The 17,712-nt window shown below is 38.5% G+C and overlaps 4 protein-coding genes across 5 annotated transcripts; 3 read left to right on the top strand and 1 right to left on the bottom strand.

The window, feature by feature from the left end:
* Positions 1-30: 30 nt before the first annotated feature.
* Positions 31-4,048, top strand: LOC113215817 (ectopic P granules protein 5 homolog; the record flags this gene model as incomplete). Its single annotated transcript, XM_052271066.1, is given in 12 exon segments — positions 31-303; positions 400-583; positions 667-885; positions 972-1,132; positions 1,224-1,403; positions 1,484-1,653; positions 1,748-1,956; positions 2,028-2,303; positions 2,417-2,630; positions 2,739-2,948; positions 3,109-3,237; positions 3,350-4,048. Coding segments are annotated over 12 exon segments (2,475 nt in total). The 3' UTR covers positions 3,600-4,048.
* A 107-nt stretch (positions 4,049-4,155) lies between these two features.
* LOC113211410 (ATP-binding cassette sub-family F member 1) lies at positions 4,156-8,634 on the top strand. The gene is made up of 11 exons (XM_026429772.2): positions 4,156-5,100; positions 5,871-5,914; positions 5,992-6,233; positions 6,396-6,621; positions 6,694-6,926; positions 7,001-7,238; positions 7,319-7,493; positions 7,575-7,753; positions 7,836-8,069; positions 8,156-8,228; positions 8,318-8,634. The coding sequence occupies exons 1-11, from the start codon at positions 4,266-4,268 to the stop codon at positions 8,503-8,505; spliced, it is 2,667 nt and encodes an 888-aa protein (XP_026285557.1). The 5' UTR covers positions 4,156-4,265; the 3' UTR covers positions 8,506-8,634.
* Positions 8,635-9,704: 1,070 nt separating this feature from the next.
* On the bottom strand, positions 9,705-14,148 carry LOC113211412 (MFS-type transporter SLC18B1). Of its 2 annotated transcripts, none has more exons than XM_026429774.2 (13): positions 13,835-14,148; positions 13,254-13,434; positions 12,981-13,145; positions 12,776-12,871; positions 12,602-12,675; positions 12,379-12,526; positions 12,238-12,306; positions 11,348-11,438; positions 11,098-11,237; positions 10,730-11,019; positions 10,485-10,559; positions 10,319-10,412; positions 9,705-10,231 (listed from the first exon to the last, which is right to left on the bottom strand). In XM_026429774.2, exons 2-13 carry the CDS (start codon positions 13,428-13,430, stop codon positions 9,893-9,895), a joined length of 1,758 nt encoding a protein of 585 aa, XP_026285559.1. In that variant the 5' UTR covers positions 13,431-13,434; positions 13,835-14,148; the 3' UTR covers positions 9,705-9,892. The 2 variants fall into 2 exon arrangements, with proteins under 2 accessions (XP_026285559.1, XP_026285558.1); XM_026429773.2 differs by lacking the exon at positions 13,835-14,148 and adding an exon at positions 13,540-13,828.
* A 630-nt stretch (positions 14,149-14,778) lies between these two features.
* LOC113211422 (phosphoglycerate kinase) lies at positions 14,779-17,259 on the top strand. Its single transcript, XM_026429786.2, has 8 exons — positions 14,779-14,947; positions 15,171-15,374; positions 15,465-15,609; positions 15,683-15,882; positions 16,000-16,138; positions 16,227-16,483; positions 16,569-16,768; positions 16,857-17,259. The coding sequence occupies exons 1-8, from the start codon at positions 14,886-14,888 to the stop codon at positions 16,895-16,897; spliced, it is 1,248 nt and encodes a 415-aa protein (XP_026285571.1). The 5' UTR covers positions 14,779-14,885; the 3' UTR covers positions 16,898-17,259.
* Positions 17,260-17,712: the final 453 nt, after the last annotated feature.

Below are 17,712 nucleotides of genomic sequence, written 5' to 3'. Positions count from 1 at the left end.
CCTAAGGTTGTTTTCTGAAATCACTTTCAGATGTTCTGCAATCACTTACGCCTTGTTTTAAAACACAAATTTCCTCTGCACTTCAATGCAGTACTAACTTTACTATTGAAAACAAGCGAAAGCCAGTCACTTTGTCCCGACGTCTGGTATTCTATAATCAATGTCCTCTTGTCGCTGGTTGTCCCTCAAATGGCACCAGGCTCATCACCATTGTTAAGAATAGGACCTGATATGAACCCTGGGCGCATCATGGAAGATTTACGACAGTATGCAGTCAATCAAAAACTACTGGACTTTCAGGAGGTAATGCTGATATTCAGTTCAAGATTAATTGCAAAAATTCATCAAATTACTAAAATACCTGCCTTTTAACACTTATTCTTCTTGGTCATGTTCCAGTTGTTGGATACAGCTGCTGTTCTTGCAAGTCATTTCAACCGTGAACGTCTACAATATGGTCTTTATGGATTGTACCCAAAGTATAGAGTTTATGTAGATGCTTTGGCAATTTTCTTAGGCTTGATAGGTCATACCTTGGTTGTTAGCACTCTTCAAACTGGGCGAGGCATGGCATCTAACAAACGTGAGTCTTCTCATTTTGCCATATTAAAGTTATACTTGTAATCCAAGCTTATTAAAACAACTCCTCAATTACTAAATTTTTAGTAGTGGAGCAGCTATGGCCAACTGTCTCCGCAATGTTCTTCCCCTGGATTGCTCCGTATTGGACTGATCAGTTGACTGAACCAACTGCAGCTTGGATTCAGCAACTCACTGATGACCGATCAGTTTTGCCTCCATGGATAGTTGGAGATGCATCATATGCACAACGTATTATGGGAACATTTGTAGAAGTCATGAGATTTGTTTTAGATACACTGCCAGGTAACTTAATTTTCTAGCTTTTTGTGCTTACAGTATTACCTTAGTGTTGTTAGGGTATAAAAATTGATGATGATCTTTAATTTCAGCCAGCAGTAATCTCTTGGGCTTCATATGGCAGTTTTATGTGTCTCATTTTGCCCACACTGCAATCAAAGAACATACTTTGACTGTTGTTCACACTAACCTACTCACGTTGCCCTGGATGCGATTTTGGCCAGCTCCCTCCCATCTAGATCTAATGCTCAAGGTAATACATTTAACAATTGGAATTGCAGAAATTAATGCCATCTACCTTGTTCTTATAGATTTTCTCTCTTGCTGGTTTAATGACTGTCTAGGTGGTAGACCAATACTTACCTGACTGCCATGCTTTTCTTGGCGTACTTTTTATTGAAATCCCCTGGAACCAATGGCTAGCCCAGGCAAGTGTTTCTGAACCACCAATGGTAGTTGTTCGCCTTCACACCTGTCTTTTGCATTTGTTAGTAAAGCTTGCCAATGAGCCTAGCGTACGTCAGGTAAGTTAAAATGTCTTTGCATACATGTATGTTACTGAACGAATCGTCATTAAACACTTTTTTAACTAACTAACTTTCAGTCAGGAAAAATTTTGTCTCTCTTAGTTGAGGCTCGTAAACTTGCTTGGCACCTATTAGATGCCCATGCTTATGAGCCAGTTGTGAATTGGTACGTGATGAGTGTTGATCCTCGGGCAATTTTGCGAGTAGAAGACCAGGAGGGAAGTGCTATAGACAGTGCTGTTATATAGTAAGGTTTATTTTTATTTGGTGTATTTATTTTTTTATTTTTTTGGACTGTAAATGTTGCCATACTTTACCAATTAGAACTGCATCTTTTTCAGTTTATTGCAAGTAGCTGCTGGATACACTGTTAGCACCACTCAATTCCATTCCTCAACACTTCGCAAAAGACAAATGTTTGTTCGTGCCGGAGTGAGAGTTCTTGTAACATGTGCAAGCAAGTATAAGGCAATGTTAAGTTCAAATAAACAGGACTTCTGTGATGCAATCCAACGCATGTTAGATGATATTGAAGTAGTTGTTGCTGCCAGTAAGTACAAAAAATGGTGCTTTGGTACCACAGTTGGGCGGACTTTAATGCAATTTATTTAATGTTTACAGCTGTGCCACAACCACAACAGGTTCCTGAAGCAGGTTTACTCGTGACAGAACTACTTGGAGCAGTTAATCAGCCACCAGGCAGTGTTTTGGGGACAATGGCTCTTGAGAGTTGTGTTTCTTGGCTATCAGCTCTTGGTTCTGTACCTGGGTCACAACGTCAAAGTGTTGTTGTGGTTCCTTCATTACTTAAAGTTGTAGGAATCTCTGTAAATGACTCTACAGCTCTTGGCTCTTTACTTGAAGCAACATTTGAAGCTTACTTTAATATTAGTGCAGGTCAGTGTCAGTACTGATGTACATTCTCTTTAGGCAACATTCCTTTCTATTACTACTTTTATCATCACACTGTGTAATTTTATAAATATGTATATACACTTTTTGTTATTTAGGTGATGAAGGACAAAATCATTGGGCAAGTGCTGTATGTCTACTGCAGCCTACTATCCCACGTCAACCACCCACAGAAGAAGTTTTAATTTCAAATGGACATATGTTGAGTCTCCATGGTCTTCTTCTTCTTCAGCTTCAGTCTTGCCGTGACATAAGGGAAGAGGCAATTTTACTGGCAAGTCTTTCCACATGGTTGAACTGTGTTCGCCCTACGTAAGTTCCTTTATCTTACACCTTAATATAAAGAAAAACTATTTATCTCTTTCAAACCTCAACAATCTCTGAGATTGCATGTTCAGAAGTTAGTAATTTTTTTTGCAGGGAACAGTTGGAATCAAAACTTCCTCTCCTGTGGTGCCAAGTTTTACACCTAGCACACAGACAGATTTCTCAATCTGGTGATCGCAACACTGCGGCTTCTAGCCTACATCAACTAGTTCAACATGCAGAGACAGTTGCAGATCATAAAGCAGGAGGTTGGGGCTTACTCAGTGCCATTGGAATTGGCAAACAACTATCTGTATCACCAAGGTGAAGCTTACTATATATCTATCTAACTTTAGGATGTTAGTTGGTTTGACTGATGATCTAACTTTAAGATGTGGGGGGGCCTTAAACATGCATGAAGCAATGAATGAAGCGATGATCAAGGCTTCTTTTTCATACCAGCATGTTTTTCTGCGTTTTATAGGTGTCGTCTTTTGTGCCGTTTTCTTTGTGCCTACGTGTCTGCCCAGTTGCCTGAGAGCAAGATAGACAACAATTGTGTTAGGTGTGCTCCAAATTCTCCTGGTTCCATAACAAATGGTCCTAATACTAGGTACGTAAGTCCTTGTTGTCTCAACTTCCTGAGCAAATATTTGTTGTATCTTATATGTTTAATGCTTTTTAAAAAATTATATGTCCAATGAAAGCATGGTTTTAAATTACAGATCAGACCCAATGATAGACATCCATCCATCTCAAGATGCTCTTAAGAATCTTTCTGCTTTAGAGGGTTTATTGACCAACAAAATATATGCTGGTGTTAGATCATGTGTAGAAGCATCAGTAATTTATGTGCGAAACCCAGAAAATTCTCTCCACAATGCAGGAGAGATTCTACAAGTTCTCTCCAAACAATTGTATACTGAAAGATACCTGCATACCACTCTTGATGTTCCAAGGACAAATACTGCATAAAGATTTGATGTGCTACTTAACTTTTTCTTTTTGCACTGAAGTAAGAATTTTATTGCAAGAAATGTGCCATTTTTATTATTTTGTTGCTTTATTTTGGTTATTATTAATGTACATGTGTTCCCCCCCCCCCCCCTTTATTCTTTCTTTTTCTACTTGTGTTACCCATCTTACTTTGCTGAATTATTTTTAATAGTTTTTTCTCCTCTTTCTTGTTCCTGAAGTAGTTTGTGCACTTAATATCCTTACCTTTACACTGAGCTGTGATAAAACAATTAATTCAAGAAAAAAATTCCTGGCGCTTATCTTCTGTTGTTTGAAGCTGTGATATTTTTGTTCAACCGTGGACCCATGTTGTCACTCGCTCTAAGTCATAAAATAAGAAATCGTTATCGATCATTCTAATTCTAATTGTTCTAATTGTTGCGATTAAAGGTTTATCCTCACACTCATGACATCGAGTTCTTAATCCCGATTTGAATCTCCCTCCTCACAACGTTGGTCAGCCTTGCGCAACTGTTGACGCACGCAGAAGCACGCAGCTCTGCCTTCTGCTCTTGTGCTGCCCACACACACACGCACGCGATCGCGCAGCTGTTCTCGCAGCACATACAGCTCATGACTTAACCCTCATTCCTGATAGTTTTACCGCAATAAGCAATTTTTAGAATGGCTCCAAAGAAAGGGAAGGGAAACAAGAAGGACCTCGATTTTGGCAGTGATGACGAAAATACGAAGAATACTTCAGATAAGGGAAAGTCGGTGGCCGGCGTAGAAATAGAAGGGGTAACCTCCAAATCGAAACAATCTGCTCCAGCTCCCAAGAAGAAAGGTAAAGGTAAATCTAAGAAAAATGATGATTGGAGTGATGACGATGAGAAAATTGAAAAGCTGTCGAAGCTTGGGCAAGTTTCTGACGATGATGAAGTTTTGAACATCGCCCAGCCATCAAAGAAAAAAGCTGGAAAGCAGATAAAGAAGAAAGCTGACAGCAGCAGTGAGGAAAGTGAAGATGACTCAGAAATGAGCAGTAAACCATCAAAGGCAGCACCTAAAGCCAATGTTAAAAAGAAGAGCAAACAAGTTAAAAAGGGGGATGATTGGAGTGACAACAGTGATGAGATGAAACTCAGCAATTCTGCGGAGGAAGATGTTCCTAAGCCAGCAACTAAGAAAGGTAAAAATAAAAAGGGGAAGTCGAAAGTAGAGACTGACAGTGAAAGTTCTGATCAAGTTGACGATGAAGTGGAAGATGAACCTGAACCCCAACCTGTTAAAAAAGGAAAGTCAAAAACTGTCGCCCCCTCAACGAAAGATGTGGACAGTGAGGTTGATGATGGGGTTGGTGATGAACTTACTGACAAAGTTGCAGAATTGTCAGTGCAGGAACATACTAAACTCACAACTGCTTCCACTGATAAAGGAGATTGTGGTTTGGGCGAAGAGGAGGACCCAAGTGAAGAGAAAGATAAATTGAAAAATGAAGACAGTAATAAGCCAGCTGGTAAGTGACCTAGTTCCTATACCTTAGGACAACTGAACCTAATTCAGATCAGAACATTATAATTGTAATTTATCAATTTATCTCATGCTGACACCTCAAGAGTATGAGATAAGGGCAATCAGTGAGCGCAGCGTTTAAATTTAATTTCCAATGACTGAAAGATATATGTACCTGGTTTTGATGGGAACTTATTTTTACTGATCTGAATTTGGCCCACATGCTCCTATCCTGAATCAATAAGCTAATTATTAGAGGAGGTGTTGGATTAAAATGGCCCTTAAAACAATGGCTGCATAACATCCACTAAAATTTGTAGAACTAGGTTGCGGGCTAAACCTATGATTACTGGGCCAATTTGGATATCCTTGGTATAGCCACTTTCACTGCTTGGTGTTCTTAGTTTCTGTTTCTGCAAGTTAAAAGCATTTGAGTCGCGCGCGGCCTCAATATGGACGGCACCCCATGCAATTGCTCTGGGATTCAAGGTCCTAAGTAGGAAATCCAGCAGTGGATTTTCAAGGCATCTGTCAGACCATGGAGAAGGACTGTAATGAGTCCTTCTCTTCTCCCAGCTGTGGCCCCACAAGCTGGTTATAAAGTATACCGTATATCTGGATATAGTAGTAACCGACAACATACTGAGACCGTGGTCTTGAGCGATTCTTACTGACTAACCAAGTTTAAGTTTATCGTATCTCTCTCTCTCTCTCACTTAGGCTTGTTCAGATTGCAGCATCTGAAATTAATTTGTTCTATTGCTCACGTTTCAGAAAAGAAAATGACTAGCAAAGAAAAAAAGAAATTGAAGAAAAAGGTTTGTGCTTTTGCATTTATGATTTATATAATGTATTGATTCATAATATGTATTCTGAGCCTAAACTTTTTTTTCAGATTGAGTTTGAGAAGCAGATGGAACATATCACTAAGAAAGGAGGACAAGGACACAGTGATCTTACTGAAAATTTCACTGTATCTCAAGCACAGAAATCAACGGGCCAGTTGGCTGCTATGGAAAATTCAGTTGATATTAAGGTTGAAAATTTTAGCATATCGGCCAAGGGTAATGATTTATTTGTCAATGCCAACCTACTTATCGCCCAAGGGCGTCGTTATGGTCTGGTTGGACCAAATGGGTAGGTCAATAATTTTGATTCTTACTATTAAAAACATCAGCAATTTATGAATCTCTCGCATCATGAAAATGAAATGTATTTTCATGAAATCAATTCATTTTTTGTCAAAAGCACACACAGCATTTTCCAGAATATTTTATTGGATATTTCTGATTTTTACAGTCATGGAAAGACCACGCTCTTACGACACATTGCCTCACGAGCATTTGCAATACCGCCTAATATAGATATATTATATTGTGAGCAAGAAGTTGTAGCTGAAGATGCCTCTGCTGTGGAAGTTGTATTAAAAGCTGACACCAAAAGAACCACCTTGTTAGAGGAACTTAAGAAACTGGAGGAATCACCAGAAGCTGGCACCCTTGCCGGCCAGGAAAGGCTTAAGGAGGTAAGACTAGACAGTATATTTGTATCTCACTGCTAATTTGGGTACTCTCACTTACTCCTCGGGTTCTTTCAGATTTATGATGAGCTCAAAGCTATTGGTGCTGATTCAGCTGAACCTAGAGCTCGGCGTATTCTAGCAGGTTTAGGATTTTCACGCTCTATGCAAGATAGACCAACAAACAGTTTCTCTGGTGGTTGGCGTATGAGAGTATCTCTAGGCAGAGCTCTTTATGTAGAACCCACGTTATTGCTGCTTGATGAACCGACTAACCACTTGGATTTAAATGCTGTCATCTGGCTTGACAAGTGAGTGAGTGCTTCATTGAGTTGTTTTTATTTCATGTCTTACATCTTGATTATCACCCTGTCTTTTGGTTTAGTTATCTTCAAGGCTGGAAGAAAACTTTGTTGATTGTTTCTCACGACCAGAGCTTTTTGGATAATGTTTGCTCAGAAATTATTCATCTTGATCAGCACAAGCTACATTACTACAAAGGCAACTATTCAATGTTCAAAAAAATGTATGTGCAGAAGCGTAAAGAAATGATTAAGGAGTATGAAAAGCAAGAAAAGCGCATAAAAGAACTGAAAGCTCATGGTACTTCCAAAAAGGCAGCGGTAAGACTTGCTTCCTTTTCTAATCTCATCTGTTCAGATGTCTTTTATTTTGCACTGCTCTCAATTTTTAACTTCTACAGGAAAAGAAACAAAAAGAGGCTCTTACACGGAAGCAGGAAAAGAATAGAACCAAGGTACAGAAACTTGAGGATGAAAATGCTCCAGTTGAACTCCTTCAAAAGCCTAGAGAATATATTGTTAAATTCTCATTCCCTGAACCTCCACCTCTGCAACCTCCAATTCTTGGTCTCCATAGTAAGTTTGCTGGCATGTATTCTGTTTATTATATTGGAGGTTTGCTGTTTATTTATCTACAATGAATTAACTCTATTTCAGATGTAACATTTGCATACCCAGGACAGAAACCGCTCTTTGTCGATTGTGAATTTGGAATTGACTTGAGCTCTCGTGTAGCTATTGTTGGTCCTAATGGTGTTGGAAAGTCAACATTTTTGAAACTTTTAACTGGTGATCTAGATCCTTTAAAGGGAGATGTAAAGAGAAATCATAGATTAGTAAGTTAATTTAAACTGACCTTCTGCATTCTTTTTAATTTGTAGCTGTATTATTACAATCTGAAAAAATTTGTCTCAACAGCATATTGGTCGCTTTGACCAGCACTCTGGAGAACATCTCACTGCAGAGGAAACACCTTCAGAATATCTTATGAGACTTTTTGATTTGCCCTATGAAAAAGCTCGCAAGCAGCTTGGTACCTTTGGTCTTTCAAGTCATGCTCATACTATAAAGATGAAGGATTTATCTGGAGGTCAGAAGGCTCGAGTTGCCCTAGCTGAGCTATGCTTAAATGCTCCTGATGTTGTTATTCTAGTAAGTGAATCATTTCTTTTTCTGTCTAATATTTACCTCATATATCCTACTAGAATTGTGGAAGATAACATATGTGTTTGTTCTAGGATGAGCCTACCAATAACTTGGATATTGAATCTATTGATGCTCTGGCTGATGCTATTAATGAGTATCAAGGAGGTATGTTTTTATTTTAATTTTTTAAAAATTAATACATGCTTTTAATAGTGGTTGAGATAATTGTATTAATCCATTGAAATTGATTTAAGGTGTTATCATTGTCTCCCACGACGAGCGCCTTATTCGTGATACAGAGTGTACCTTGTGGGTCATTGAAGATAGGACTATTAATGAAGTTGATGGAGATTTTGACGATTATCGTAAGGAACTTCTAGAAAGTTTAGGAGAGGTAATTAATAACCCTAGTATTGCTGCTAATGCTGCTGTCTCTCAATAAAACCTTATGTTGTGTTCTCTCAACAAACCGTCTCCATGATAACAATAACAAAGTACTTCTGGGGCCAAAAAATAAAACCTTCTATTGTTGTGGAGCTGAGCCATTTAAGATGTTTTTCTGTTTATTTCTTTATGTACTAAAAAAATATGAGAAAATATTCAATTTTGAACGTTATTGTTACTTACTGTTAGTCACTTCAATTATGTTTGTTCACCTAATTGGATGTTATCATTTTATGATCTGTAAAATATTACTGTATTTTGTTAATACAACTACTTATCTAAGAAACACCAGTGTCTCCCCACCTTTTCGTGCCTACTCATTATTGAGTTATTTATAATTGGTTTTCTGAGGTAAGCAATAACAATTCTGTCACAGTTTTTAGGTTATCATCAATATGTAACTCTTGTAAGATCTACAGTTTTATGAATTATTTTGGGATTGAGGGTTAATTTTATTTAATGGTCCTTCATTTTGTCATCATTGCCAGATTGTAAAGTGAAAGGAAGGATTATGAATGAGCTTAAGTTGTCAACTGGTATGTGAGCAAATAAACTTAATTGCTTCCTTCAATGCCTTTATTTAATGCATTCCAACCAGTCCAGTTTTTGGCCATGAATTGCTTTCCAGGATTTGTAAATATTTGACAACGGGGGCTATACGACATATTTTTTTCTGTTTATATGCCTACCCTGAAAGTTTGCCCTGTTTGTTGCTACGGCAACCATGATTGTTATGTTGTGATCGGTTATCAACTTAACTTCAATTGCATCAGTGAAAAGAATGCTAGCTAACCGTCAACCACCACCAAATAGAGACACTCTCCATCCAAAGATACGTTCTAGCATTCTTAGAATCCTCTCAAAAAAGTTAAGTGTGCAATCCGAAATTGTTAACACAACAGCCGAAGATATAGCTTTAAATGCAGTCATCTTGGAGTATTTGGATTGGATTGGTTTCCGACAAACCGCTGATATGTTCAGAAGAGAGACAAAAACTCCTAATTCCATGGTAATCAGTGAGGGAAAATGTTTGTCCAACATGGTAAGAGAAAAATTACAACCTAGCCCAGTAGATGATGAACTTCCTGTTATATTCTCTATCATTTTCAAAATCAAGAATAGAAATAGTCTGTCAGTTACTGATAAGTCTATTATATGAAGATGTCTATATAAGTAGTAATAAATGACACTGGAACACACTGGATCAATAGTATGTATTTATTCCGATTGTATTTAAACTTAAACATGTTATGTAGTTCAAATTTTACTTGAACTTGCTTCAGTTGAATATGAAGTTCTTTGGCATTTAACTATCACAATAAACTTAAAGGAATGAAAAGTCTGTGAAGCAACTGCAAGGGATTCACAATTATTTATTTTTATTACTACACCTCACAAGCACCTGATGCAGTCATAGCTATTGTTCGCTTTACATCAGTAACCTGGTCCACATCCTGTCTCTCACTGTCTCTCTCCTCTTTGCTAAGAGCTGCATAAAAATCCACCTTCTCTTGAGTGTACTGGAAAGATGGAAAAACTGTTCCATAAGATTGTCTCCCACTTGAAAGGAGACTGTCTTCATCAGCATCATGCAAAACACCTAAGTCACAGACTCCATTGGAACTGACACCACTGTCACGACTGCAGCATTTAGAATCGGAACCCCTATGGTGGATGTGGGAAAAGGCATCACGAGTGCAGAAGAAAACAAGTATAAAAATGGCCTGATAAAAACAGTAAAAAATGATTAGTTTAGGAAAATTTTTGTAGTACAGAACTTATTTAAAAAAACATTTCTCTTCACAACTTACTGTGAAGAATGTTGCTCCAGCCATAACAGTGGCACAAATAGGAAATCCATAAACTTGTAAGAGAAATCCCCCCAATAAAGGTCCGGTTACTTCACTGAAAGAGGGGAAAATGAATCAGATCACAATACTGAGAAAGTGAAGTTTAGGAAAGAGAAGATATACTTACCCCAAAGAGTACATGCAGGCCCACACACCAGCCACCAAACTGTGAGTGGAAAGCTCATCTACACATCCTCCATCCCTAAGGACATAAAACAAAATAAAAAAATAAAACAAATAGTAGCAGCTGTTATGAAGTTAAAATACTATAAGTGGCAAAGTGCGAAATATTTCAACCAAAACTACAATAACATCTAGTATTTAATGGAATAAAAGACAAGGACACTAGTTAATTTGATGACTTGTACTCACACGGCAGAGTCAAGAAGGCCTTGAAACGTTGGAAGTAGAGTAAGAGCCATCGCCACACCGAGGATGGAAAGGGCCAGGAGGTTCAGCCATAGTGTGTTAGGTAGAAAAGCAAAGAGAGGGAATGGTCCTAGTAAAACAAGGCCCACTGTGCACAGCAACAGACCAATCACCATGAGACTCCAGTGGTGATTTACTCGATCCGAAAGTAGACCCCATATTGGACTAAAGATGGCATACAGTCCAGAGGTCAGCAGGAACACCAAACCCAATTGGTCAGCACTTAATGAGAACTGCAAAGAAATTTGTTTATGTAACACATTCGCATTGGGAACCAATTATGATTGAAATATAGTAACAACAAAACAAACCTGTCGAAGGTGAGGCTCTAATGTTGGATCAAGAAATCCCCATGTATTAGAACCAACTACAATGACTAGGCCGGTAACCAAAACAGATGGTACTTTCAACAGTTGCCATAATGAACTACTTGACTGATCAACTCCGAAACCTTAAAAATTAAAACAATATAAGAAATACATAAAATAATATTTTTTAAAAAATATGAAATTTGGGGTTGGGCCTATATTAGAAATGGTTTCAAATGATCATGAGACTTACCAGATTCTGAAGGAAGCAAGCAGAAGTTGATTGGCACAAAAACCACCATAAAAACCCCCAGAGAGTAGAATGGCAAGCCAAAGCCTCCCAGCTAAACAACAAAGCATTGGACACAGCAGAAAATGTAAAAGATTTCACAAAAATAACTATTACAATAAAAAGAGGGTGAAAGTGACAAGAAAGTTACAGTGCGGAACAGTTGCAAATATTTAAAATGTGTTTTGCTTTCAAATGCTACATGCAGTACTTATAGGTAGATAAATAAATAAGCAAATATAAAGAACTCCCTAATGTTTTTGCCAGCATCATAGATACACTGTAATTATTTTATTATTTGAGACTATTCAGAAAGTGTGAAAATACAAAAATGGAAAGGTGTTTCTTTCTAAGGAAAAGTGGGAAGCTTTTATGTTACTGCAGGTTAGAGGATTTAAAAAGAAATAATGATTGCCAGCAGAAGAGAAGTCTGGTTATATGTCGACCCTGATGCACATTGTAATGTATTAATGGTACAGTTGAAGTACCCCAAGAATAATTTGAGAAATTTTAAAATTTGAATTCATCAATACATAACTTGAAGTTCTATGAAGTGCAAGGCAAGTACAAGTGTCTTAGGTCTTTCCCAAAATTCTAATTAAATTGTAAATGTTACGAATAATGACACTACCCAATTCTCATTACCCCTGGTCCTACATTAACATACTTCCAGAAAAAATACATCACTATACTGTACTTTGATTATAGAGGTAAATATAGGAGGATTAAGAATAGCCAAAAACATTACACTGCTCTATCATCAAGAAAAGAGAAAAAGTTCCCAGTGATGTATAAGAAATTTTAAAATGCACTTGGAAGTATGCCTTAGGGATTTAAGTATTAATTACACTTACTGTGTATAATAGTCCTCCTATTGCTGGTCCTGTGCTCATGCCCAGACCTACAAAGGTCTCCAAAATACCCTGGAAAAAGTTTAGAAAAATCAGAAATACACGTTACAAGCAGCTTTAACTCTGCTACCAGCAGTAACTAACCATAACAGCTCCAATGTTGTCAGGAAAAATTTGAGCAACAAAAACATATGATGCTGTAGTAAAGGCACTCGCCCCAATTGCTTCCATGCCCCGAACAAGGAAGCAAAACACAACAAATGTGTTCTGATCAACAATGTGAATGAGAGCTCTGCAAAAAAAGTTGTTAAAATACAAGCCTTAGCCTTAAAAATTGTACACAAATGCAGAGTACTATCATACTTACCCAAATAGAATAGAGCAGCAACCAGCTAAAAACATTCCCGACATAAAGAGAAATCTTGGACCAACAGTAGGCAACTATAAATTTAGAGGAAGAAGAACTCTCTTTATTTAAGTAAAATTACCAGGTTCCGTTATGTTAGAAGTTAAATGATTAAATTCAAAATAAAAGACTTACTATTTTCCCAAATATAGGAGAAGAAACAAATATTACCAATGCATAAAACCCAAACACAAACCCAGAGAGTGATTCACTCATTCCTTTTAAGGATGCCTATGAAAGAAAAACTATCCTGTTAAATCTCGTCAGTAATGGTTTCCTCAACATTCAAGTATGTGGTTATAATTATAAGTAGTTATGGTTTGCACTGCAAAATACTTACTTCTTTAGGGAAAAATGGGGCCATTATAGACATTGAACAAAAGCTTATAAAATCTACAAGAACAAGAGATGTTAGCACAAGCTTTTGTTGGTAAGAGAAATTTCTAATAGATGTTGTGGCGACAGTAGCCTGAACACTGGGAGCTTCCAGACGATATTGAGAAATCTACAAAAAAAAAATTATCATGTTTGACAAGGCATTACACACTTGCAAAAAATATTCATAAGAGATTTTTCTTTTACAAAACTGTCTTAGACAAGTCAGAATTTTTACCTCATCTCTATGATTTTGATTAAGTTGATGAGTCGACAATGAGAGGCTTCGAGCATATGGTCTAGGATGGGAAGTGTATGAAATTTTTCGCTTTCTGGATCGAGATCTCCTACCAGAAGTGTGCTCGACACCCCTCTCCCTTCTGTGCAGATTCTGTTTCCTCTCATTGCTTTCCATTTCTCTACAAACAAAAGAAACAAGCCCGCTGGTGGTTAAGACATTTATAATCAAAAGAATACTTGTAACTGTGGCCATCATACAATACGATGCAAATATTAACAATTACATTATTTGGGAGTGATATGTGCTCCGATTATATCTCAAATTGGTCGATAAGCCTCTACATGTAAATACAACACCTCGCACCCGACCGCGATATCATATCAGACGTGCTGGTCAGGTCGAGGAGAGCTCTGCTAGCAGCGGTGGTTCTCAAGTTCTTTAATAGTCCGAAGTTCGGAGAGCGTTGGCACCCTATCTCTCCGCTGCGGGGCCGAGGCACACTGAGCGGAGCGTCCGCCGGCCCGGCCGTCGCTGTCACCGGTGCCGCCTCGCCTTATCTATTATTATCTATCACGCACCCGCATACCCGCACACAGTGGCGACGATTGGCGATTGAAGGGATAGACAGATTGGGGGAGGCAGAGAAAGGTTAGATGAGCCCAAGGGTGGACCGGGGCGCAGGTGCGACTATCCTGCGACCCCGTTGAAATAAAATATAGTACGCATGACAGAAGAGTAATTAGTGAGTTTGGGCGAAGAAAGGAGCAAGTTACGAGCGCGCTACGCGGGTAGTACGCGGTAGAGTACGCGGTAGAGCGGCCGTGGCCGTGACCGCGGTGAACCCCGCGTAGCAGACGACTCACTGAACACTGAACCGCACGGCGCTACGGCACACGGCACGGCACGGGTTTAAGTTACGGGGTTACATAACTTCAGCGCCGTGGGTTGCTGCGAAAGAACTACGAATCGAACGATGCGATGCCTCAGGGTCGGAAGTGCGATGGTCTGGAACGTTTGTCTATTTGTCTTTCCGGAGAAATTATCAACAGTCATTCCGGGAAACGCAAAAAAAGAAGACCAGCTTCTTGTCGTTTTCAAAAACACACGGAATGCGCGCGGTGTGCGAGGGGTGCCCAACGCACTGTTGCCAACACAACAGCAGCAAAAATATGATGATTAGAAAACCGTGTGATCACTTAGGGTAATTTTCTTTGATAACAAGTTATTCGTGCCTTATTTTATTCGGATTCTATAAAAAGATGTACATTTACAATTAGTTCTCTGGTTGCCTTTCCTAATCGATGAACGGCAGCGATCTAATCCAACTACACTCCCCTTTTAGAACATTATTTAATGTTTCATTAGTTAATTAGCTGGCACATGTTAATAGAAAATAGTTTTATACGTGGGAAAATTTTACAGATGGCCCGAAAAACAGTGTCAGGTCGATAAGGACAGGAGGACATATATTTTTTTTAATGGGTAAATCTCTCTGTTGCCTAGGGTAGTGGGCTTCAGTACAACGTGACCTTTTCAAGGTCTATTCTGTCCGCCTCTCTTCCGTCGTCGGCATCTTTCAGTCTGCTGCTGATCTTTATTCCTTCACTGTCTTTTTATTTTAACTGAACAATGGCATTGAACAAACTTAGTATTGATGCCCTTAGTTTGGCTGGCAAGCGTGTTCTTATTCGGTAAGTGGCAGTGGGAAATACTAAAGTTATTCACCTTGAACACCTGTCAATTCAGGTTAGGTTTAGGTGTCATTCATTCGAAAACGATTGATTCCATGATATCCAAGCGTATGTTGTTCAGATGACATCTAACTCTATAACTTGCTTTCGAGTGATACATTTTTATTCTAATTTAGCTCTTTACTTGAACGTATCACTTTTCATGTGTCCTCTTAATTTCCAGTGTCGATTTCAATGTACCTTTGAAGGAAGGCAAAATTACCAACAACCAACGCATTGTTGCTGCTTTGGAGACTGTAAAATATGCACTTAGCAAGGATGCCAAGTCTGTCGTCCTTATGTCCCACTTGGGGCGCCCTGACGGAAGCCGTAACTTGAAATACACTATGAAACCAGTAGCTGAAGAACTCAAAAAACTTCTAAACACGTGAGTATATTTATATACTCACTACCACTGTTTTTCTTTTTAAAGTGTGATGAATTAGATGTAACCCTTCAATATTCTGTTTTTCTCTAGTGATGTTACATTCCTAGATGACTGTGTTGGCCCTGATGTTGAAAAGGCTTGCGCTGATCCTGCCAAGGGCTCTGTTATTCTCCTTGAAAATTTACGTTTCCATGTTGAGGAAGAAGGAAAAGGAGTGGATGCCTCTGGCAACAAGGTAAATTAAACATTTTTCTGTTTGAATAAAATAAACGAAAGTATTGTAATTTGATTATTGTTTTATTCAACAGATCAAAGCATCTCCTGATGCTGTGAAAGCTTTCAGGGAATCACTTCGAAAACTTGGTGATGTGTATGTAAACGATGCTTTTGGCACAGCCCACAGAGCTCACAGCTCAATGATGGGTGACGGATTTGACCAGCGTGCTTCAGGATTTTTGCTGAAGAAGGAACTGCAATATTTTGCAAAGGCTCTCGACAATCCTCAGAAGTATGAAGAGTTTTAAATGCATGCCTTTAGAGTTAATTTCTTAATTTTTGTCAAGTTTTTAATTTCTTTTTAAAGTTTCCTTGTATACTACATGACTTTATTTCTTATTCTCTTTAGGCCTTTCTTGGCAATTTTGGGAGGTGCCAAGGTTGCTGACAAAATCCAACTGATTGAAAATCTTCTTGATAAGGTGTCAGAAATGATCATTGGTGGTGGAATGGCGTACACCTTCTTGAAGGAGATGAAGGGAATGAAAGTATGTCTTGTTTGTTTTATATCACAGTAAGTTGAACATAGATCTAAAACAGGTATATCATTTATCAGTTAATTTTTATCCATTATAGATTGGAACTTCATTGTTTGATGAGGAAGGAGCAAAGATTGTCAAGAAATTGGTTGAAAAGGCTGAGAAGAACAATGTGAAGCTTCACCTTCCGGTTGACTTTGTCACTGCTGATAAATTTGCAGAGGATGCTGCTGTTGGTGCAGCCACCCTTGAACAAGGCATTCCAGATGGGTGGATGGGCTTGGATGCTGGTCCCAAAACTATTGAATTGCTCAAGGATCCTATTAAGAGAGCCAAAGTGATTGTGTGGAATGGGTGAGGTGCACTAGTCCTCTTTATAGCATTGTTGAGCTAGTTTTGCTACATAGTATCTAAATACAAATTAAATTTTACCTTCCAGACCTATGGGTGTCTTTGAATTTGAGAATTTTTCCAAAGCAACAAAGGCTGTAATGGATTCTGTAGTTGAGGCAACTGCTGCAGGGACTGTAACCATCATTGGCGGTGGTGACACAGCAACTTGTGCTGCCAAGTGGAATACCGAGTCCAAAGTTAGCCATGTCAGCACTGGTGGCGGTGCCAGTCTTGAACTTCTTGAGGGTAAATATTACAAAATTAATTTTTGCCTATTACTCATCTGGACATTGTGTACGTAATGGAATTACAAAAAAATGTTTTAATATTTCAGGTAAGACTCTTCCAGGAGTTGCAGCTTTGACCAATGCTTAACTGAGGGTCTATCATAATTTTGTTTGCTTACAAACAGTAGAGCTAAGAATTAAAATTTGAAAGAGCGAAAGATGACCTATTGTTACGATAGAAACATGTAATTCGTTTAAAGATCTTTGTTTTCTGAATTGTTATCATGAGATTGTTCTAGTCTGATTTTTTTAAAACTTAAACCAGGTATATTTGATTTGGCATAATTTTTCTATACAAAGAAAAAGTTATGTTGACATTTTATTAAAATATTTATTCAATTCAACCTTTGTCTGTTTTCTATTTTAAGCAAAAGTGCAGGACAGAATTTTGGCATCTTAGTTTTATTTTGATCATACTGCTAATGAAGAATTAAATCCGTCAGTAATTTCTATAGTTGTAGATGTCATTAAATGAAAAAGTTCCCCCTGTCTTCCCTCCCAGGACCTATTGTTTGGTTCCTTGGCATCATTTACCACTTCCCCAGGACAAACAAAGTCAAACTGAGATAAAAATAATTAATTTCAGAGAATGTGACATACTTTAAGTCTTCAAATGCCGCTAAGAGAACAGTATTTTGATTTAAAAAGGCCGAGATCGGTCAAGGAAGGTTGAGCCAGTGCCTTCGGAGGGGCTGGTTGTCACAAACTTTCTTGCTTGTGGCCCGCGAGCTCAAAACCGCGCAAACTTTTGAACAATGCAACCCAGTTCCATCCAGGACTGCACAGTGCACACCCCGCATACCTAATTGGAAACGCTTCGCTCCGCCATTGTCCTTGAACCCCTCTTCAGTTCCAGCACTGTTCCAACCACGTAGGAGGGGTTCGAGGAGGACCGGGGGGGGG

Source organism: Frankliniella occidentalis, unplaced genomic scaffold (assembly GCF_000697945.3).
Source record: "Frankliniella occidentalis isolate FOCC.00 unplaced genomic scaffold, Focc_3.1 Scaffold148, whole genome shotgun sequence".
Lineage (NCBI taxonomy): Eukaryota > Metazoa > Arthropoda > Insecta > Thysanoptera > Thripidae > Frankliniella > Frankliniella occidentalis.
The sequence above is the reverse complement of the archived record's forward strand: the minus strand, read 5'-3'. Positions and strand labels throughout refer to the sequence as shown.